This window comes from Hylaeus volcanicus, chromosome 1 (genome assembly GCF_026283585.1).
Source record: "Hylaeus volcanicus isolate JK05 chromosome 1, UHH_iyHylVolc1.0_haploid, whole genome shotgun sequence".
Taxonomy (NCBI): Eukaryota; Metazoa; Arthropoda; class Insecta; order Hymenoptera; family Colletidae; genus Hylaeus; species Hylaeus volcanicus.
In genome coordinates, this window is record NC_071976.1 from 27,980,938 (window position 1) to 28,005,044 (window position 24,107).

The 24,107-nt window shown below is 44.7% G+C and overlaps 1 protein-coding gene across 4 annotated transcripts in view; it reads right to left on the reverse strand.

Moving 5' to 3' along the window:
- LOC128878875 (uncharacterized) overlaps positions 1–24,107 on the reverse strand; it is a 168,622-nt gene that overhangs the window by 21,275 nt on the left and 123,240 nt on the right. For 3 of the 4 annotated variants that reach the window (XM_054127508.1, XM_054127499.1, XM_054127491.1), the window contains 4 exons: positions 8,862–9,008; positions 5,765–6,819; positions 3,538–3,635; positions 3,104–3,222 (listed from right to left, as the gene is read on the reverse strand). In XM_054127508.1, the coding sequence (XP_053983483.1) occupies positions 3,104–3,222; positions 3,538–3,635; positions 5,765–6,819; positions 8,862–8,946 (1,357 nt within the window). In that variant the 5' untranslated portion in view covers positions 8,947–9,008. The remainder of the gene's footprint in view (positions 1–3,103; positions 3,223–3,537; positions 3,636–5,764; positions 6,820–8,861; positions 9,009–24,107) is intronic. The other variant, XM_054127518.1, reaches the window with a different exon arrangement.

Consider the following 24,107-nt stretch of genomic DNA (forward strand, 5'->3'; position numbering starts at 1 on the left):
GGACTCGATGCAACCACCGTCCGCGATTCTTGAGTCGATCGCTATACGAAAATACGTTGCCTCCCTTTCTTCTCTTTCCTTTTCTCACTCGCTGTATCTTGTTCGAATTAATCGGTTTATTCCGATTTGTTTTTCCTTTAGACGTACACTGCGTTGACTTTTACGTATAGTAATGCGCTATAAAAGCGCATCTCTCTGCGTTCCTCTGTTATAGCGTTCCATACCGGAGGTGAAATCTTTAGTAAACGTCAGCGTCGGTGTATACTTTTCAGTCGAGCCGATCGCGATCCATGGTTCGAATAAAAGTGGTTCCGCGTGGAATATCGACGGATCGAGAAAGGTAAATAACCCGTTCTCGGAGAGGAAGCATCGGATATCTCCGGCACTGTTCAACGAATAGGCACGCGGATGGGATTCGATGGAAAATTTAATCCATCGAGACTGTAGAGGAACAGTGGGGTATGGGAGCGGGCCACGTTCGAAATTTCTTCCGACGGATCATTTTTTAAGCTCCTTTGGAACGAATGGTCGCGGACCAGGTGGACGGGGTAGGAGGATGCACATCGAACCGGATGCTTTCCCATGGGGACATCAGAAGTCGCGGAAAGAAGGAAGGGAGAAAGGCGAGTACCTACCTACTCTATATTATTTAAATTGGATTCCGCGATTCCGCATGGCGCGAGTTCCACGCCGCGCTGCCCGCACCCCCTCTCTCAATCTTCGACTTTCTCTACCAGTTTTACGAATTGATTTTCCTTCGATGCTGAAATATTAAGCTGCTTAGATTTCGTCCGTTTCGTGAAATACTCTGTGCGATATTGTTGAAAGCGTCCGCGGTTATTCCTTCGAGAGTTGAATCGACGCGACGACGATCGTCCGCGCGTTAACTATTCTATTTATTCATTTATTCGTTTCTAGACAGAGAAATGCTTTTTATATTAAACGACATTCATATCAAAGAATTTAGTGAAATATCTATACACAGATCGCGTGTAGGTAAAATGTCGTCACGTATATCGAAACTGACACGATAAATATCCGAAGACGCAAAGCGTGTCGAACAAAGTGTTTAATGAATCGATTCGTGCGAAAAACACGGTTCGCATGTTTATCGGGGCGCGGCAAATATTGTCATAGCCTTCGTCACCTAATAAATGGAGCCCGATGAACATGGATCAATCTTGGCGTTAATCGTATCGCGATGATCGATGACAGCTCGACGCTGCGCTTCTGTCCGTCTACGTGGATGCGAGAAATCGTTCCAACGTGACAAATATGCAATCTCGAAGAACGCTGACATCCCAGATCTCAAGATCTACGTCTCGTCATAGTTCCGTTTTCCTTACACGCTAAAAAGTACTATTAAAGTAACTATTAGAGTAAAGAATCGTAGAGCAGGAAAAAGATCTCGTTTCGTTCACCGAGTCAACTGTTACTAAAACATTGTTACTAGAGCTGCTTACTGGAACGCTACCTTTTCGGTCAGACCTGGTGCAGTTGAGTTCCCGAAAGTTTCTCGTAGCTCGAACGAGCGCTTTCTCTCGCGCTGATGTTACCTCTCCAGTTCTTTATCTTTGCACCGCGACTGTAAAATGCGATTTCGACGAGTGCTTCTCTCACTTGTTCGCCGAGTATTCTTTCCACGATACTCCAGAAAAGTTGGCAAGTTGTCGTTTCAAACGACAACGCGTTTCATCGTCATAGTCGTTGATCGACCGTGATCGTATTCCTCTTTCTTCGATGCTCGCAGAGTGGAAGAATGACGAATGACACTGGTCAAAGGAATTTCTACGACTGGAAAAATTGCAATCCAAGTTGGACGAGTAAAGGAAAAGAGCCGGAAGAACGTCTCCTCGCAACCATTCGTTCCGACCTACTTTTGCCTCTCAGTGGGTGGCTTTTGTTCATTAGTCTTGACTAATCGCTTTCTTATCGAAAACCCTTCAGTAGTCGTCCATTGATTCGTTGTCGAAACTTGGAGACAAGCGTGGAATTGTCGAAAGCGAAACGTTCGTTTCACCAATTTATTCGGAACAATTTTTTACGAACTTTAAATGATGCTATTACATATGTATATCAACGAATACTGATTCTTCCATATAAGGGTACTGGGGTAGCAACGTATCGATAGCATTTGAAAGCGATTCGGTCCAATCGCAACTCTCTATCGTCATGAAATTACGTCCAATTCGGAATTTCGTCCGCTGCGAGGCTCGTGGGAGCGGAACGACCACCGCGCCCACGCCGCAGGAACGGGTCAAAGAAATTCCAAGCAGCTCGACGATCGCGGAAAGCAGAGACGCGCGCCAAACGGACAGACTGACGGGGACAGACCTAGGGAAAGGAGTCGTGTAACAATGTCGGTCTATCCGGGTTTGTTCTGCCCTACTTGGTCCTTACGGTGGCTTTTGTTCGCCGAGCGGCCCTCCTCGGATCGGATCGGATCGGATCGGATTACTGGCCACGAGGCGCTTTAGTCGAGGAAATGCGGGTTTCCATTGCATCGAATTGGCGACGTAAGGGGATCCAAGAGGAAACGGCAGAGCTATCCAGCGATACCCTAACCCTTTCCATCGGGTAGCTCCGTGGCTGGCTCGCTTGTTCCTTTCTCGGGTCTCGAATGTCGTCCGTGTCCTCGTCACTCGACTACCCTTCGTCCCATTTCTCGGTCAAGCTGTGCGCCCCTAACGTCGATGAGATTTGCCCCTCGGAGGGAAACAGCACGATGGACACCCAAGGAAAATAAGATGACCGGACGGTAGTGGGTTCGGGACGCGGTGAACAAAATTTATTCCACGGGGCGAGCCAGGCACGGCGGTTTTCTTTAGGTTCTCTCCGACTCCGCATCTTTCGTTTATTCTAATCAGGATGGGTTTAACCGAGATTGGACAATGGATTATACTTAGCGATATCCCACTGCTCTGGGCTACTCTTGATTACGTTACGGACTTTAGACGCTCCGAGATATTCCCGTTTAACGATCAACAACTTTTGCAGGGTTCACCGAGGAAAAACTTCACGAATTCGTCTTTTATTGCTTTGCTCGCTGTAGTTTGTCGAGCAGAGCGGAAATTTATCAAAGTCGAAAACAAGTTTCGCTCACCTGTGACGATCACGTTAATGTTTTTAACCAAAGGCGGATGCGTCGAGACTTGGCACTTGTAGAGTCCTGAGTCCCTCGGGGTCGCATACTGAATTTGCAGTCTATAATTGCTCGGATACCTAAAAATCAAGCGAACAAAAGATTTCATATCGAGTGTAGGTACTAGTTATATTATGTTGCCGCGAATCTGCAAGTTTTGGTGATTGTACACTTCCGCTGTTTCTTTTTATAAATCGGTCAAAGCTACTCTATGTGTATCGATTATGATCAAACTTGGTTGAAATAGAGAACTGAAATTTCATTGAAATCTATCGAGCTGTTTTGACGGCGGTGTGTTAGCAAGTATCGATTCTGTCGACAACGAAAAGATCATTTCTTTTTGCTTGTGTAAAACTGCGAAAAAAATTGTCTCGGTTTTCGGTAATTTCTCTCACCTGAATTCCAGACTAATCCTCTGATCCACGCTGTAGGTGGTCTTGCCGACGGTGAGCAGTCTGAAAGAGTCGTTGCTGTGTTGTTGCAACCACACCACCTGAATCGTAGCACAGAAAATATCCTTTGTTATTACCTCATAAATCACGGATTTCTCTCGAGGGCAAGAAAGATGAGAGAGCGGAGCGCCTCGGCAGAAAAAGAAGCGTCGCATTGTTTCCACGGTCCACCGACCAGGGAAATTAAACGAGATCTCGTCGGAAAATTAATAATTTCGCGACGGAGGAGTCGAGAAGCCATTCGTTGAATCGTCCTCGAACGAATGCACTCAGCAATTTCTTCGTAAGCGTTCTAGACGAGAACGGCTTACGTTTCTCAGTCTCCTCGACTCGACTTTTCGTTCTCGCGACTCCACGCTAACTTTTTTCTTTCTTCTTTTTCCTCGAAAACTCGATTTCGCGTACCGTACGATATGTGTCGAGTGTCGAGTGTCGAGTGTCGTGTCAGACGGATACACGTGCCCCGATACGCCTACCAGTTTATCAAACTTCATTTTCGCGGGTGAAAGTACTCGTGCCTGGCATCCTCTAACCAGTTCGATTGATTTAAACATTATGTTTTTAACCGACTTCGAAAAGGAGGAGGTTACTCAATTCGACATGTATATATTTTTTTTTGTTTTTATTTTTTTTTTAGGAAAAGGACAAAAATTTGTCCGTTACCTCATTGAGCTCGATACAAATGGTCCGCACAGTCGCGAATTTCTTAATTAATCGACTGCGAATAGATCGCAACGACGATTTTAGTTCGATATTCTTACAGTGTATCGAGGTGCACGAGTCAATCTCCTTTTCTTTCCTTGGCACGGCTGGTTTCGCATTACATATTCCAGGCAATATGAATCTATCCGGAATCCCAAGCAGATCGCGTCCCTCGCGACGAAACGCGACGGGAAGCCATTGATCGAACGGAAAACGCGAAATTCGATCAGATCCGATTACGATGCAAAAAGTTGTTCGCGAAGGCCGATCCAACGACGCTAACGAGAATGATGTTTGAAATTACAATCGGTCTTCTCTGCGATTCACTCATTTCTCCAGCTGTGTTCGCTCGTGAACGGGCAAACAGTGAATTTACGAAACTCCGGATTCGGATGGTAATTGCAATCGTTTCGCTCGAGCTTCCTGCCTTTCTTCAAAGTATCGGACTTTCTGGTTTGCTTTTGACTTTGAGGGAATCAACGAGTTTCGCGAAGCCTGGTTCAAACGTTAACAAGATTAATTTCGGCCGAGAGTTTATCGGGCTTCTGCCAGTCGAGGGTTTTTGCGTTGATCTATAGTAATACGGTTCGTGCGTTGCGTTGCGTTTCGTTGCGATCATTAACAAATATTCTGACAAATATTTACCGCTGCATTTATACACAAGGGAAGTATATACGATACGAGCTTTGAATATTTGAACGTACCTGCATGTAACGATGATGCATCCGATAAATTCATTCCGTCTATGTTACCCTCGACTATAAGCCGAATAACGTAGCTTTCTATATTTCCGTTGCGCAACAAAATTGCTCGCAGATAAAGGACGATTTTCATTGAGAAATGAGAATGATGGACAGGATGTAACTGGATCGTTCGATGCGCTCGCGCCATATCAATCTCAATATCTCTGATTTTACGTAGCCGAATATTTCAAGCGAGGAGAGATGCAGGAAATGGTAATATGCGATCCTATCCGTCATCGTTACGTTACACTCCATTAATCCTACTCGATGCCTAAAAAATCTTTCGCAGAAGCGAGAAACACTAGAAACGAATCTGTACCTGTCAATGTCAATCCGCATGTGGACGGCGAAACATACTTTGATAGATGTATATATCGTGTATATTTTTCTTCCGAGAATAGGTAACAACCTATCCGTAGAAAGACCGTAGCAATTGGTTTTTCAACGTGTCATCAGCTATCCTTTTTCGACTTGTGTACAGTACAGACTGGATAAGTGCCAGACAGGATTGACTGGATAAATGCAATGTCTAGGTCTCGATTTTCTTGGATTCATCCAGTCTTTACTGTGCACCACTACTCGAGTCTTGTAACTCGAGAAATCAACGAAGTAAAAGTGTAATTGAAAGAGAGTGGAGCAGAGAGAGAGAGAGAGCTGACAAGATTGAACGAAAGCAAGAAACAATACGACAAGTTTCGAGCAATAAACGAGCAAACACACATCACCTCTTTGTTTCCGAGCATGCCGACTCTGCAGTCCAACAACATGGTGCTTCCAATCCTGGCGGAGACGTTCACCTCCTGTCCGCCGTCTTCGTAGTAAGGTCCGAACTTGCCAAAGGCGCTGTCAACGGTGGGCACCAGGAATTTTCTGGCGAGTAAGATTCTCTGAGTTGTAGTCGGAAGCATGCCATTGCGACCGCGATCTCGATCGTTCTCAATCTCGGTTTTGATCGAGGGCTTTATCTCGTAGAAACCTTTGGTGAACTTTCCGCTAGGTAGAAAATGATTGTTCAGCATTTTGGAATAATCTTTCCTCGATTCCTCGTTGCCACCGCGTCGCTGATGCCGTTCGTCCGATTCCAAAACAGGCGATGGCACTTGAAACGAGATAGCCCTGATGTCCTCGGCGTTCTTCTGCTGGGTAGAGCTCGCCATCGTCACGATCGTTGGAAGGATCGAAATCGACGTGGATCCGACGGATTCGTCGTTTTCCAGCCCTGAGCCATCAACTTGGACATCCACGACGTTGGATAGGCTTTTGTCATTCACGCGAACGGCATCTAGGTCGTTGTTTCTCTTCGGTAGAGGCGAATGTTCCACCCATAGAGTGGTCGATGTGCTTTCAACTCGACTCGGCTGCGCCGAGGTTCCGTAATCTATGCCGATTACCTGTGACTGATTTTCGAGGCTATTGCGTTCGAATATCTTTTGTTCTGTTCCCGTGGGACCGTGGACTGATTGCGAGTCGTGAATACCGTTGAGCGCCACAGGAGTAGCCAACGACTCGGATACCGAAACGTTCGTCGGATCGTCGCGATTCTCTGTATCGCGCGGAGAGTGTTCGTCTTCGTCTCCGTCCCCGTCACCGTCTCCGTCTTCGTCTCCGGATACGGTAATCTCGCTGCCAGTTTCGTTGAAGCGAATTTGAAGAGTAGGAACGATAGAATGCCTGTCGACGGTACCGTTTCCTGCCAACCTCTCGTCCTCCTCCAGGCGTCGATCCTTCTCGTCGACTCTGGGATGATTGATACTGTTCTCGATGGCGCCATTCTCTGCTTCTACGGCAAAGAAAAAGAGGACGGGTCAGAGTGGGCGATGGCGCACCATCCAACTACACCGCGATTTCCGGGGGTGGAAAGTCGACACGCGAGACGATCGTCGGGGAACAAAAATTTACGATGTGTTTTTTCTTTCGTACAAGAAGAACTGACGAGCAAAATCCGCGAAGAATTCTTTTTAACGACGCTATGCATGTTCGTAAATTGGTCGAGTTGCTCGTAAATGGGTCGTAAGTTGTTTTGCGAATGGTATATGGCCAAACCGTGCTCGCGTACGTGTACATTCTATCCATATAAACACATGCGTTTCGTTATATTACGTGTCGTTCTTCTTATTACCAACAACGCATATACAAACTACATGGATGTAAATTTGTTACTTTATTAAGTTAAATAAGGAGCAACACGATTCGAGCTGGTTTGAATTTTGTCCCTCGGTCGCGCGATATTTAAGTTAGCGCGAATAGAACCTACACTTTGTCGCGTGACGGGCAATTAGGACAAGACGTAACCGCGACCCAACACAAACGACGCGCGACGCGACGCCGACGCAGAACCGGAGCCTCGGTAAGAAACGAATGAGAATATCGTGGTCCTTTTTGCCAGAACTTTGGAGAGGAATACGCGTCATTTGTAATTTTACGTCGCGCAGAATCTGTTACCGTTATCGACTCGTACGAACCGTAGTTATTTCAAGTTTTAACTTTCCGAAACCTTTTCAACATAGAACTTTGTTAATCGAACAACCCACCCATCAATGAAAAAACTATTTTACAAACGATACATACTCGTTCCGTATTCCTTCCGTATGTTTCGCCGATGGTCGGATAAAACTCGCACCATTACCAGAAGAATTGTAACGCGGATGAAAATTTCATCGCATTCTGCCGCGACCAGACCACGCTGAAACAAAATACATGTAGGGCGCGCGAAAAAATTCCAAGCGTTGCTCGTACGCGGTAACAATGGCTGCCGTTTAATTTCTTTGTTTCGAGGCCTCGCGTTTCCCTCCTTCTTCCAAAAATAGCGCCGTGAACATTTCATTCGAAACAGTGTCGATGTACTTGGTCACCAAAAATAAGTTGTAAAGTAAAAGTACGCAGAAAAAAGTAGCGCTAAATCAGCGTAATTACAGGTCGGGGCACGAACGATCGGTCACGTAACTTTGCTTAATTGTAAAATGTCGCTCGTCGATCATAATTTACCGATATCGCGGCTGGATTCATAGGACGTGCGAGCCAGCGAATTTTACCGATTATATTTATATTTCCAACGCTGCTGGCGCTGTTTCTACGAACAAGCTATAATCTAAATAATTATTTCGAAATCGATTACGTTCGGTTCAATTTTTTTTCTTAACGATCAACAGTTTCTCTTCGAGTGATCTAATACGCAACCGGATTGATCCATTCAAGATCGCGGTGTTGCGGTACAACGAGTGCAAGTAAACTCAATCCTGTAAATGACTACGAAAAGCGTGCGAGAAGGGGTCGGATACGGAGTAGCGGAGTAAACATTTTTCCAGTGCAAACACTGCACCATCTCTTTCACGGACCGTCCAAAACCGTTTCATTTTTGGTCGGTTCGGCGGTTGATTTTCGCCACGCGTTCGCGCGATGTCTGCGCGTAAACGAATTTCAGAGATTATTTCCGGTCGGTGGATCCCGTCATAAAAAGCGACGAACTGCGATCTTTTCGTATTACGGTTTATTTTTGTCTCCTTTTTGGCTCAACAGATCGAGCACGGTAAACGGTCGCGAAGCGTTTATCGGCTGACCGAACGGAATCGCTTGCATAGCGATACATGAAAACCGAGTAAATAATCGCGTACCTCGCGTCGGGAAAATTCACCCGATGCGAGAACAGAGCTCGATATAAGAGAACTTTTATCGAGGCACTAGATAGAACGACGACAGGGACATTAACACCTCGGATGTTATGGACTGCTATCAAAATTACCTACTTCCTACATTTTATTTTCTCTCTTTTAGAGAAAATTTTTAATCGTCGAAACGTTGTCTATTAAAAAAAAATATGCTCACCTGACGCCGTGATGGTGATCATGACGAAGACAATGGCGATCACGCCGAGTGCCGATACATGCGGCTGCATTCTCCAGCCGGTCATGTCGAGGATCCGCTCGCTCTCAGCCTTCAGGAATCTGGTCCATCGTCTCGTTCATCTTCCCTCTGAGCAGAAAAGCGAAATTTCTGCGTTAAAGCGTTACGATCGGAGATGTAATTTTCGCGCAAACGAAATCTCCGCGAACAACGCTAACAAATCCTCGTAAAATATCCGCGTAAAATATCCGCGTAAAATTTGTTTATGTAAATTCAAAGTTTCGAAACGCGCTAGTACTTGAGCGACGTCATTCCGTCATAAACGTGTAACAATATCAAAAAGCTGGATAACGAAAAAGTGATGTACGGCGCGTTTAAAATTCGATGCTTGATTCTACGTAGGGTATAGGTATCTACCACGTCACCGACCATCGACCGACCGCCACGCCTTTTCAACGAAAAGTTGTTGTTGTTTTTTTTTACTCGTTCGGTCCTCGGTAGAGTTTGTCTTCTTATGCGCAATGGTATGTTAATTAAATTCCGTGGTCGTTCCTTGTTTCGACGCGTTGAATTCCGGCGAACATTTAATCGAGAGAAACTTTTTCTCATTCTCGACCGGCGCGACGCTTTTTAAACTGTTTGACCGAATCGGAATTACACGTTACAGATACGAAGAGAGAGAGAGGCTTTTTTCGCGAAGAATAGCTGGTCGAGTTTGGTATCGTTTGCGCGTACGTTTTACAATTAGATGTAAACGTACGAAACGAACGATGATTTAGCAACTAACGGACGATTAAGAGCGCATGGTTGTCGGACTTTTATCGTCGTTAGCACATCGTGATCGTAGAACGTTTCCAAGCTCGTTTCCTCGTGACCGAATTACAGCGCGATTCGGATTCCGTCTCGGGCCTGGAACAGACACGTCTGCCGGGCCGCAGACGCTCGTGACAAATCTCGGCTGACTTGCGACTGTAATGTTTAATCAGACGTGTAATTATGTCTACGGAGCGTAATGGCGCGGCGGTGGCGGTGGCGGTGGCGATGGCGATGGCGATGGTGGTAGCGGCACGGGCACGGGCGGCTGCCACTTGCCAACTAGAGACGGATGAAATTTGCCTCGCACGGCAACTCAAATATTCGCACGAATGCGATTACACGATTTAGCACGGTCCTGTACGCCGGTTTCCCCAGGCTTCCGTACAACGCGGCGCACACTTCCCCGCCTCCTTCTCTACCATTCCGTATTCTCCGCGAAGTAATAAACGTTTATGACCCGAGACTGTTTCGCCGAGGAGACACTTTGGCTGATTATTCGTTTACACCCAAGACCACGTTAACCGGTAAGTAGCCTTCTCTTTTCTACCCAAGTATTTTCCGGTTTACATCCTAAATTCGTTTGAAATTTTATTACGAACAATCGTACACTTGTTACGTTCTCCGATTTTCGAAACGGTACCTTCCCCTGAAAAGCTCATCGAGAATCAAGAAAATAAACACAATCATGCGCCGTTCATCGTGCCATCTAAACCGTAAACGCGGTATAATCCCTAACAGCGTGCTTCCTTTCTATTTTCAATCAAGCGTCGACTGCCAAGGTACGAACGAACTCTACATCGTTTCACATATTATCGATTTCTCGTAGAAGCGATCTCAAGATCATAATAAAAGTCGGGCCGCTAAAATTTCTCGGGTTCCTTGTCGCACGATTTCTTAACCAAAGGACAAGAATTTTTCCGAGTGTTATTAAACAAGTTGGACAAAGTTGGAAGAATTATAAGTTTTCTCGCCGTAAGGCTGGAAAAGTGCTCGAGATTTTGAGCTGTTTTAACAAGTTCGAGGGCGAACGGTGGAAGGAAAAGTCGTTGGTTTGTTTCTTCGGAAGCGTAAAAATGGAGGCTGTCCTGTAATTTAAATTGAGACGGTCCCTGGAAGGTTTCTCGTTAAGTTGTCTGACTGCGAAAACTGTGCTCCCTTCGTGGAAAAGTTCTTTGGAGGTGGATTCTAGTTGACTCTCTTCCTCTGTGTCTGTCTGTGTGTGTGTGTTTCGACACGAAATGCAAACGAAGGAAAACAAACGAAAGGATTCGATTGATCGGGCGAGAACCTTTTCCGTGGTAAAAGCTAAGTAGCTACATGTATCGTTAGAGATGTTGTTCGATGTCACAGACGCGATAGAGTAAATTTCTCAAGTGTTTCGCGCTCTAATAACAATTTTAAGATATAGGTTAACTATGATAAATCGTAAATTGAGCAATAGTAATCATAATAATAATAATTATTCTCATTACAACGATTCCACTTTTGTAAACGACTGATGGAAAAATAAATCGATGCATCGCGTTAATATCGATTTACTTGTTTAAATCGGAAATATCTGTAACGAACCGTATGAAATTTCCTGTGGGCGACCACGGCTTATCCGTGCAATCGCGAATGTACATTGAGTTATAGCGGACGCGTGTCCCGGCAGAGATGTTAGTTAAGACGATTCGACGGGAACTTCTCCGATCGAGTTACGGCTGGGCTCGATATTCGAGTTAATCGTAATTCTCCGAGGAGTCGAGGGAGACCGAGCGGCTGACTGATGGAAATTACGTAGAAGATAATCGAGCTTCAAAGGGTTGTAATACGTAATACCGAGGCGCAATTTCAGCGCCGTATGCCAACAAGTTTCGCAAATGCGTACTCCTTGGTAAATTACGTACTTGTTCCACCTTAATATTTCCAGCGAGTAAATAGAAAGTGATAATAACAGTTGTCGCACCGAGCGAAGTAATAGCGTTGAAATTGTCGCATTAATTAACGTCAAAGCCCGGCAGTTTGTTACTACCAGTTTGTTTTATCATATTCTCGAAGCACAAGTATCTGTTTCTATTATAGAACAGCGTTAGCCAACGCTGCAGAGTCAGCAGCAGCGGAAGACTGTGGATCGACGACGGAATCGGTTATATCGTTTCGCTGGCACAGCTTTTTTTTCAGTTCGTCCACATCCGCAGCGAAAAATGAAAAAGAAAAAGAAAAAGAAAAAAACGCGACCACGGTTAGACATGGACCACGCGGACGGTCGGCTTCGTTATTTAATAAAATACGTCACTTTCCGCGAGACACCTGGCAGCTCAGCAACGATCGCCGCTGAACCTGTTCGAAAATATCGAAAATTCCAAGAAAGAAGAATCGTTTATCTGCCATAGTAGGATGATACTTTCAATCTTTGTTAGTTTTGAATATCCGATCTGCGAATCGTTGAACAAATTTTTCGATCATTTTTGCCACGCCGTTAACGCGAATTAATCGAATCGCTTGCGTTATTCGATGCGTACAAATATCAGCGAGCAGCTTTTCCATCGTTAAAACTGAACACAGACTAGTCTGCACGATATTTAACGTCTCCTAATCCGATCCCTTTAATCCTATTTGGCGACCCGACGCGACGCGATGGCGCAAGCACACGTTTACTCGTACGCGTTCGGGGGCGGACGACTACGCGAAGAACGTGTACGTTCGATCCGCCGCGCCGTCTCTTCGCTAACGTCGTTTTAACGATTCATAAATTTCACCCCGTTCCCGGTTCGTACTTGTTGGCTACGCTATTTCGAAAGTTCTCGTGAAATCTGGGCCAGTCGTAACGTCGCGGCTGGTTTCAGGATATTCCAGGATTAACCAAGGATCGATCCTTGTGCGCGTGGATACCCCGGACATTGGATTACGTTAACACACCTCGCGAATGAATAATTCACGCATCCTCGTTTCACGGTCGATAAAATTTATACTCTGTTCATGGACAGACGTAGATACGAACAGTCGACTATCGAACATTTCTACACTTTTTTTCTAAGATTGAACATCTTTTTATTTTCGAACAGCCGAAATTTATGTCCCGTTATATGGTGAAAAATGCTATGAGGCGATGAAATGGGCGGGTAGTAACAGAATAAATATGTCTCGTTACGCAGCTTGAAAAGTGGAGGAGGAATGAGATGAAGGTAGAGAAGGACAGCGAATAAAAAAAGGACGCACAGTGTGATATTTCAGCGATTTAGCGGGATTCATTCGAGACATTAATCGCGAGAAATTTGTCAATATTTTAATATCTATTGATTGGACCTACCAAATATTAATATCTGACAATAGTTACATTAATCATTAACGATACTTATTATTTAAACAATAACCGAGAATATGACTTTTCTGTAATATAAATGTTTCGCAAATTGTTTTTGGTAGTTGTTATGTTTGGAGATTTTTCGAGATCGAGATCGAGATCGTAGAAATCTCGTCTCGTCTCGTGCGCATCACTCCGTACGTCGCGTCGCGTCGTAGCAAATTTGCATCTCGATTCACTTGTTCCTTCGTTGGAATTAGTTGCAATTTATTTATTTAGAGCAGGCTCTACCTCGACGATTCTGCAATTTGAACGAATGGAAAACAGTACTGCTAGGAGAAATTGTACCGTATCCTTTTTCTTTTTATTCATTAATAACAGCAAGAGCGAAAAAGGGATAGTTACTGTACAACGTTAAACAAGAGTAATCAACGATCGGATCGCGGTCTATATTTCTCCGGGGAGAAAATTTCTCTCTGGGAAGGATTTTTTCTTAAAATACATATAATTGGCACGATTCGCTCGGCGTTTGAGAAAAAATTCTGAACGCGAGTCTTTCCGCGCAGTTCAATTTGCTCACTGGCGCTCGGCTGTTGTCCCCCGTTTGCGTTACACGTTCCCTAATTAAACGCGATATTTGACTTCGTCCTTTGTGCAAAGTTTCATCTTACTGCGCCAAAAGGGGAGACGACGGAAGACCAAAGAAAACTAATTTCAACCGGGGCCCCGCTGGTACGCGTATTTATTTTCAGAAGTGTATTCCGCGAGCTCTAATGAATATATGGCGCGGACAGGCTGAATGCGACGGGCTCGTAAAAAAGTTTCCTCCTCTCTGTCTCTGGCATAATGCCGCCTGTTTCTATTTTCCCGCGACAAACCGTAAAAGAAAAATCAGAGAAGAAAGTGCGTATTTTTTGTTTGGCGGGGTGGGGTGAGAGGGGGGGGGGGTGACACGCGTTTGGAACTTGTGAAAATTCGAGACCAGGCGTCGATGTTGAAACTCTCGACGACGCCGACGCAGACGGACCACTTTGTTGTGCACCGAGTATTAAACGAAGATTAATTTCCAGATAGAAGCTACTCTTAAGACTGATTCGCTGATTAAGCTTGTTTACTCTGCTCTGGAATATTAACGAGAGATGTCAGCATTCTTAAACCTCTTCGCTCATATCGGCTGCAGTAATGCAAACGTCGCCTTTTTTTTTTTTTTTTATCTACTCGGCAAAGCATTTGGCCGCATTTCGATCGAGCGACCCCGATCTGGCAAAGCTGGCAACGTTATAACCGCGCCCAACTTTCCCCGTATTAGTTGAGACGTAACGAGTTAATTCTAGTACGAAGAGAGACGAGCGTCTACCAATCTCACGTACGTCGATTCGATCCCGAGTTCTCGGTTCGCAGTCGTCGCAGCAGTGGTTTACGATACGTTTTCATTGTCGGGGAAAGAAACGGAGCTCGTGAGAGCAGCTAATTTGTTCACCGTGACAAGTATCGGACCTCTTGGTGGACTTTGAGAAAAAAAAAAGAAAACAGAAAAGAACTCTACCAACGCCTGGCAACTTGGCTAATATCCGGCGACGAGCACGACGACGAAACGTCATTATCGAAGTTACTCACGGACAGGTAGCGCGAGTACGGCTGTGTGCGCGCTGCTGCCTAAGTTTCCCGGAGAGCTTCTGTAATTGGTAGTGGCAGAGACAGAAGGGACTTTGAGGGGAGATGCAGCCGGTTCGGAACTATTGTGTACCACGGGATTCGCCATATTAATCCGATGTGTTTGAATCTGTGTGCAACGTAACGTCGTTGGCGGTTTCCAGACGCTGAGACATTACAATTATCGAAAAATCGGTTTAAATAGTGCCACTGACCTGGATGGGATTTCCAAAGAATGAAGGAAACGAAAAAGGAAACCCGGACGCGACCGCGAGCATCTCGATGCGTAGCAGACCGAAACAAAAACGTGACCCACTTGAATTTCTGGAATCGCGGATGGAAAAATCTGCTTACGCTCGACGTAGCTCCGACGAAACGCGATTAAAAAGATACGTAGAGATCGATTGATTGTATATTTTTCTAAAAGTACGATGTGTTACTGTTGGCACGTTTAATAAACGCGTGGCTGCTCTTGCCACGAATCGCGGATCCTGTTATCAAAGTACACGCAGCGCGGAAAAGTTTAACGAAGGTTCCTCTGGAGGAAAATTCGTGCTCGTTCGGAAAAATGGATAAACAAGGAGTTTGTATTAAAAACAGTTTTTACAAATGGTCGGTCGCATGCGTCGCCTTTACAGCGCCTTTATCGCTCGCTACATTTTATAATATTATTTCTTGTTTTTTGTTCAAAGTGTATTTGTGAATTTGCATTTATTAAATAGAACGCGTACCTAGCTTGGATGAACAATACAATTTTCATTGAAAATTGGACTTTTGATATCGTAGGTGAAATTTGAAGTGCATTGTACTCACAGAAAACACGATAGTTTCCATACAGTCTTGGTTCCACAGACGCGAAACGACGCGACGCAGGATTTCAAAGGCTCGAGAGAAATTTCGAGCACGTAATCGAGCAAAACGGAGGATCCCCCGAAAAGATGCGGAGATAAGCTTATCAGCGGAGTCCGAGGGTAGAAATATCTCTAGGTGACTGTGGTTCCGGTAGCGCAATGTTATCCTTCGTGAAAGCAGGTGGCCACCGGTTGCCGGGAATAAAACCAGCCCTCCTGCTTTCAGATAAAAACAGGGTGCATATGTATATGTACACTGTACACTGATTGCTGCTATAGAACCGTGAGACTTCCTCGAGGATACGACATCCGGCCCAAGTGTTTCTGTCCTCAGCTCCCAGCAGGGGTTGCGCTTGCACAAGGAACAAAGAAACATTCGTTGTCGAGCGAGGCGCGGTACGCATCCTTTGGTAATCGAGTTTCACGAATCAGCTACTTTATCGAACCAGATGACACGCGTTTCTTAGAACGTAGACAACAACGAAACTCAAACGAACGGCAAAAGACGTTAAATCTCATCGAGTATAGGTACAGCTACAGGCTCATATTCTCGTATACCATTCTATCCGTCGTACTTTCCGTACTGATTTTCAAATGTGCTTTCAACGTTATTTCGAGGGCGAGATAAAGTTGACGAAAGGATTTTCCGCACTACCGACTTAATGGCTAGCCTCGAGCTGCACCGCCTTATTCCGACAACGTTACACCAACGAGATTCTCCGCCTTAACGGCTGGCATAAATATGAGCTTCGGCGATATAAATTTCTATTTGTTATGCCGAACCTCTCAGGAATTCTATTGGTCGAAAATCGCTTTGATCGTCGCGATGCCGACGCCGACACCGACGCCGACGGCACGGCGACTCGAACCGTGGTTCGTTCGTTTCCCTTTTACTCGGAAAGCGGCTTCTCGCCCAGCAATTTGTCGAGAATTTTCTCGTTACGGTAATAAACGAAATTCCTTTCGCTCACGGAAATTTCGTACGTGTTCCATAATATTTTTCTGCGAGCAAAGAATCGCCTCGCAGCTACCTTCCAACTGATTTCGGTTTCTTTCTAATATATTCCCGACGCTCTCGTTGCATTCGTTACGATATTTTCTCGAAAAATGTTCGTTTCGCAAAGAGAAATTAGAGATACTAGAACTAGAGATACACAAGAAATTTTAGCAGAAAATACTCAAATACCTTTTTTTAAAAATCTTAATCGATTAATTGAGAATCATAAATTTTCTTGTTTTAGGACATAGGAGATACACAAGAAATTTTTGCAGAAAATACTCAAATACCTTTTTTTAAAATGCTCAAATACCATTTTTTAAAAATCTTAATCGATTAATTGAGAATCATAAATTTTCTTGTTTTAGGACATAGGAGATACACAAGAAATTTTAGCAGAAAATACTCAAATACCTTTTTTTAAGAATCTTAATCGATTAATTGAGAATCATAAATTTTCTTGTTTTAGGACATATATTTATTCACCGCTTTCTACTCGCGCAATCGTTCTTTAACGTTAAATGGCCTGTCGCACATTTTGCCGATTTCTGGTTGGACACGAACTTGTTCCATCTCCGGAGAGTCTGAAATCAAATTACTTTCGAAACAAATTTCATCGAGAATCTCAAGTTCGTCCTTACGGAAAGTGCGACGATGCGGAGAATGTATTGTACAATCGAGACAACTATTCCTCCAAGTTTGTTCACGGAGGAACGCGTTACTTCCTCGTCAATTTGCAGTGACCACTCGCACTAAATAACCGATAAGCAGCGAGAAGGCATTTACGGGAGGTAACGCGATATTATCAAGAAAGTTCTAAATGTCGCCATAGCATGTGCATTAAGTGCGCCAAGTTTGCGTATCGCGTCGATCGAGTTCGCAAAAGCGCACTTTACACGTCGAGTTGTACCGTAAACGTCCGAGTGGTCCTCGTAAAACTAGAGATCCAACAATTCACCGTACAAGAACACATCTCGGCGACTTTAAGTTTAATTACGATCGTTACTATAACGCATATTCTCCATATAGAAAGAAACTCTTCCTTCTGTTTTCATTTGTAACGATAATAATATATGTAGATAATAACGAGAATAGCCTGTCGTTCGAATTTACATATTATAGGATACAAAACAAACAAAAAAAAGAAATGAAAAAGAAAACACGAGGGAAAAAAATGTAAAGAGAAGAAAAGAAATTGATGTATGCGTTTCGTGCAAGATAGGTTACAAACAGTCTAAATAATGATTTGACGCGCGAAGTAGGTTTCTTCCACCGTCCGCAAGGTCTCCATCTAGCTTTTCACTCGATGAAAAGTTCATTCCGCGCAGGTGTCTTGTTTACGCGGCTCTCTTTCAGCAGCTCGAGCCTCTTGTGAAATTAAATTCTTCACGGAGACTGGCATTCTTCGTATTTCTTTTCAAACGAGTCGTTACACGTTAATAGGAAACGAAGCGAGCCGGCAACGGTCGCTGCTCGCTCCGTGAATAGAGTTTCATAATCGTCGATCTGCCACGCGAATCGTCGTACGTGTATCCCGATACACAAGACCAGACACGAGAAGACGTAAATGGTTGGATCTGTGAACGCGTTTATATCGGACAGTCGTCGATAGGCAAGCAGCATATTTCACAGCTCTACGGAGCTAAAAAGCGATAAATTCCATAGCACGCGCGCTTATGAAGCATAAAAGGTTTGCTCGGAGTTTGCCGGGCGTCGGTGTCGCTTTTACGTTCGCGGGGGGAAAAATATTGTCGGTACGGGTACCGCCTTTGCTGGAAGGACCGAACTACTATTGCTACCTGCTAAGTGGCACATTACGGCGAACGACTCTAAAAGGCTGCGATAAATCTTTGCGGGGGTATTATAACGACGACGGCCACGTTACGCTGCCGTCGGCCGCGGCGAGGCGCGGGCGCGGCGTCCGCGTCCACGTTGGCGTCGCCAACCGTTGTTTGCTGTTCGACTTTCTCACCGAGAAGACGAGAGATGCTGCTGCTGTTGCTCGAGGAAGAGAGACCTTCTGACAAAGCTTTCGTGTTTCTTCGCCTTCTTTCGCTTTTCTATAACCCATTGTGCCACTTCTACGGACCCATCACGAGTTCAACAAATATTGTACGGGTAAATAAGAAATTAAGAGACAACGCCACCTCTAGGATCGACTTTCTACGACTCGTTTTCCTAATGCAGGTTCTCCGAATGCAGATTCAACTTTGACCCGAAACGAAACACCTTTCAGCCGGAGCGTCGGGCGTGAACAATGACGAAACATTTAAGAGCGGCCGGAAGACGAAACGGGCACGAGAGATCGCCTCGGCGTGGTAAATTAACCGCTTAACTCCGTTTCTTCGTGTCCCGGCGACGAAACCAGCCGTCGCGTCGGAGTAACAGAGAAACGAGTGCAACGAACACGGGAGGCCATCGCCGGGAATTCCTACATTTTTTTCCCTCCCTCCTTCTCCTCTTTGGCGGACCCGCGTTTACCATTAGCGAGGGTCGGATGCTCGTGATGCAGAAGTGGAATGCAGATGAGGACGCGGGCAGGGTTGAGACCAGGAAAATGGAAGAAATAAAACAAGAGTGTGGGCCAGTGGAAGCTGGAGTGGACGAAATGAGAAGAGAGAAAAGAGGCCGAGGGAAAGAAATGGGACAAAAGTCGCGGAGCATTTATGACCGAAAGCGTTAAGCGTTTCTAACCTTGTATGTAGTGTAGGATTTATTATATGTTACTATATTTATAAAATACCGACTTAACTATTAACGAAACTAAAATGAATAGAGTCCGCTCAACGATCCGCTCTACGTCTATTCGCGCCGTCTTTACCCTTCGACTGCTCAACTAAATCTGTCCCCAACGCTTCTTTCTCTACCTCCCCTTAAAGTTAAACACTACCCAGGGTTTTTCCCAGGCAGGGGAACGTTGTTCTAGGCGGCCTCGCCGAGGCGCGCCTGGACAACATCAGCCCAAGTGGCCAGGTCATAAATTAAACTAAACTAAAGCTACGTTACAATATCCTTATACCTATCCTATAGCTAACGCTCTCTCTCTTTCTCTCTCACGCACACGCACACATTCCCACTCCTACGGTAGAGAAATGGTTACCTAACCTTTCGACAAGTTTTCTTTACCGACCCACGAGGAATACCAATCGACGCATCTTGTTAGTTATAAACATTTATGCCCTCGTCACTCGCTACCTACGTGATCGAGGCATCATCCCTCGTCGCGTCGCGCGCCGCCTAACCATCCATGAAGTTCGTCTGGCTTTCGTCAAGAGTCCTCTCGGTCGTTCTGTTCTGAGCCTGTCGTAAGAGTCGCGACCGACAATTCTATTTGCCGTAAAAAGTTTCTAAACACGTTAACGCTAACACATCCGTACGATTCCGTTCGTAATTTTGCCAATTTCTTAATCGAATCGCGAACGCGGGCTTCGAGCAGCTTAACCGATACTCGATCAATGCCCATTTTTCTTCCTTTCGCTTCGTGGCAGGTGTTGAACGCATCGAGGACTACAAGGGTTGGGTATCGCAATCTCGTGAGTGCATTAATCGACGGGATCCGCTCGCGGCCCCTTTTCTCCCTGTCCTCGTTGTGTATTCTTGATGGCATGGCGTCGCGAACACAAAGGAGACGAGGGCGCTTGTTTATTTTTCCCGTCGCTACTCTTAATTACCGCATTGCGCGGTAACTCTGCCACCTATTTATGCAGCTGGGGACGTGCGTACGACGGAAAGGAACGAGGTCGACGTTAATTTCAAACCTCTGAAACTTACCTAGCAGCTTCGCTAATTTCGGCGACGCCAGCATTCAAGGATACTGGTAAACCTATGTGTAGAAAACCTATGCGCAAAGCCGACAACATTTACGTATTTACGTATTTACGTAGTTATCATATGTAATTGTTGCCCTGTAACTGTGCAACTTGTGTTACAGGATATCTATTAATTTGCTAATTGCGTTGGGAACAAGTCTATTTTTCGTTGGTCTGGGTTAGGTATCATCGGTGAATTTGTTATGAAGAAATATCGCTGTTGGTCTTTGCGCGGCATTTAAAGAAAAGCCGAAAAGTTCGCGTACCCGGTGTTTTCTTTGACTGAAATATTTGAAACGATAAATTGTTAACCGGTTTCGAGTACGAAATGGTTAAAAAATGAAATAAGCCAACGCAACGGTGCGTTCGATATCGAATGCGATTAAGGACGGATCGCGTTGGTTTGCAAACACTAACCGAACATAAACCAACGGGGGAACTACAGCAGTACGAACATGCGCGTTAATGTCACCGAAACACCGCGATTAACTCGCACAGAACGTTTACGTTTAATTTCCACGGAAACGATGCGGATCGCGGTTTCGCTCTCCCCCAATTTTCATGGAAACCCACGAACTGTGGCGTTTGCGGCGCGAGTTACCCTAGAAACAATTCAATCGAAACCTCGTTGTCATGGTTCATTTCAATTTCAACGGTCCGGAGCTTACGTTTTCCGAATTCCCATTGGTCGGTATTCTCAGAGTTCACTCGTTGTCAGACACGACACCGATCACCATAAACATGATAAATTTCGAAATTGATTTTTATCGTGACAGCGTCTGATAATTCGATTGTTTCTACAACGCCGATTGCTTCGACGGCGACGCCAACGCAGCATGTGGTTCCTATTACAGGTTAACGGGTTCTCGAGCCTCCGGCAGAATTGGCGATGTGTCCAATTCCAGGTTTATCGCTATGGCAAATTATATCTGACTGCCGGAATGATTGCTCGTATTTATGTCATCGATGAATGTTCCTGGTGAGATTCCTCTCATCGTCACTATTTCAAATTCACCCTTGAAACTTTTATCTTAATATCAACGTTTAACGTAACCACAGGAGTAGGATATTACATACAGAAGTCTATAGAAAATATTTGAAAATATGTTAAATAGTCTGTAAAAGTACGAAACGTTTGTTTAAAAAGGAAAAGAAGAAGCGAATGGTTTTTCCAAATTTTCCTCGGTAAAAGAAATCTTATTAATTTTATCTTGGCACGGACGCTTGATAAATCGAATGGCAAAATGAAAGATGACGTGCCCCGTAAATAAGAGAGAAATCCGAGTTGGATGACGAGGTCGTCGTGAAACTCTCGTTCCCTCCTTGCGCAGTTATCGAAATTTCGTAGAACGAACCGTCCGCGGACAATGGTACCGGTATTAGAACGAGCGGAAGTTTCATGTCTGTTCATAATTGACAGCCAAACTACGAGAACTAAAGTGCAGACTCTACGATGAGAGTCACGAAAGGTGAAATTTCTCAGCGATTCTTGCCAAACTCCAGCAAAACGTGATTTTTCGAAGAAATCAAAACTCGACGAACCGTGTACACGCGATCGTAATCGTTATCGTTCGAAATGGGCAAATTTAACGACCACTACCAATAATCCTAACAATTCTAAATACCTGTTAATTAATTATTACAGTAAAAAATCGCGAATAAATAACAAAGCTACACTTGTAACTTTAGTAATACCTAATATGTCGCAAATTTTTGTTCGTTTTGCAAATATGTCTACTTTGCGCGTTCTTTCTGTTACAATGAGATACATTGAAACTGACGTTTTCCGATCATTTTCTTACTTACTGCAAATTGAATCGTCGTTTTTTTTGTTTTGTTGACGCGAATGTTTAGATCGGAAGTATTAACGAGATGGATGAAACGAACAGTACACGACGCCGACGAGTAACCAAAGTTCCTGCGTGATCGCGGAGGATCGCATTTCGTTAATTCGACGATACCGAATCCGAGGAAACTGGAGTCACCGAGAAATTTGGAAATTCATCGGAAAACTTTCGTGGAAACTTTAGCTGCGAGTCTCGTTTTCCAGTTTCGAAACGACGACGCCGACGACGCGGACGGACGCATAGACTCGAGCGGAACCGCAGCGTTTCGTCTCCTCCTTTTTCGCAACTACCTTTGCTGTCCGGAAGCGGAAGATTTCGCGAACTAAGTACGACCGTTTCACCGGGGGCATTGTTCCAACGAACCTGAAATCACGTCAGCGACATAAAATTAACGCGAAATATTACCGTATCTCCAACTGCTGCCAGGTCGTTCGCGAATCCTCTTCAGGACATTTCGCACAATTTTCGAGCGAAACTTGTTATAACTCTTCGTTCTAGATCGAACAGTGATTAAACTAAATGAGCATATAAAAGAGCATACAATACGAGCATTGTAATGATAATTATATCGCTAAGCTAAAACGATCAATTAAAAAGTCGTTTAGAAATAAACGCTTGATTTGCCATGATGCATTGGCGGCGAGAATTCAATTTCCAGGCGTCTGCGAGGGCAGGATAAAGAAGGTCAGTGCGAGAGACCTTTGTTCGGCGAACATTGTCCGCTTTTGTGCTTGCACGAACAGATCGGGACAGAGACGTTTCGGGGAGGAGACTTGTTCGGCGACGGCGACGGCGACGGCGTCGATGTTGGCGTCGCTACGATGAAAAGAATCCCGCGAACCGTGGTGCAGTCGCGATGATATCCTCTAGGAAAGTGAGGAAAAAAAAGGAATGAGTCGAGCGCTAAAAAGAATCCTACCCCAACTTCCGTCCCTCGTGTGTGATTTCCTTACGTCGGTGTCGGCCGAAACACGAATATGTTCTCTCTTTCAAATCAGTCTCGTACATTGACTCCTTTAGAGTCAAGTACAAGTATTAAAATTTCTTCGACTCTTTCGATAACTCTCGACTGCCGATGCCGACCATTTTTCACACTGCGATCAAGTTATCGATTTTTATGTAAAATTGTCCAGTGAACGCCGAGACGGACAGCTTCGAAATTCGAATGAAATGTACGTGTCTATTCAGAGCTGGTGCAACGCCTCGAACAGAATCGAAAATTTGATTCAAGTTCATCCCGCGAGTATTCTCCGAGGGAAATCCGCTGGATCAATTTTCCTGCTCGAATGCTCCTATAATAAATGTTCCAAGTTTTATTAGATGTAAATTATGGAAGAATAAAGCTTGTATTTCCATCGTCATGGATCATCGAACATGGTAAACCCGTTTATTTTATTTTATTAGTTATATTTAATTCTTTAAAAACGCACAACGACATGCATTTGCTATATTGGTTTGAATATTATTAGCGTCATGAAAATAAAATACGAGTTGATCGATGTACCTATAATTATTCAGCTATTATTAGAAACTAGGAGATCCGAGTCTCGAGAGCTTGCGTAGGTGTCGGTTCGTGAGTTATCCTATCCTTTTAATTACGTATTTCCCATTTGTTGTCCAATTAAGGTACACAAACAAGTGTTTCGGTCTGATGGTTCGGCCCGATGCGACGCGACGTATCGTTTCATGTTTCGCTCAATCCTGATCAAACATATTGTACTAACTGTAGGAGTCTAAACGAAAAATAAGGCACGGAGATTCGAGAACCCACGATCCTCGGATCCACAGTCGACCGCTTTACCTACGCGACCAATCCCGTACCCTACGTTTCGTGTTCTTATTTGACTCCTTATTGTTGGGTATGGGAGGCGCGGATACTACACTCGGCTATCCTGAATTGACATTCATTCGCCCTCGAATGTCCGTTTTCTCGGGTTTCGCGTCTCAACAACAGTGCGCGCCGCACCCT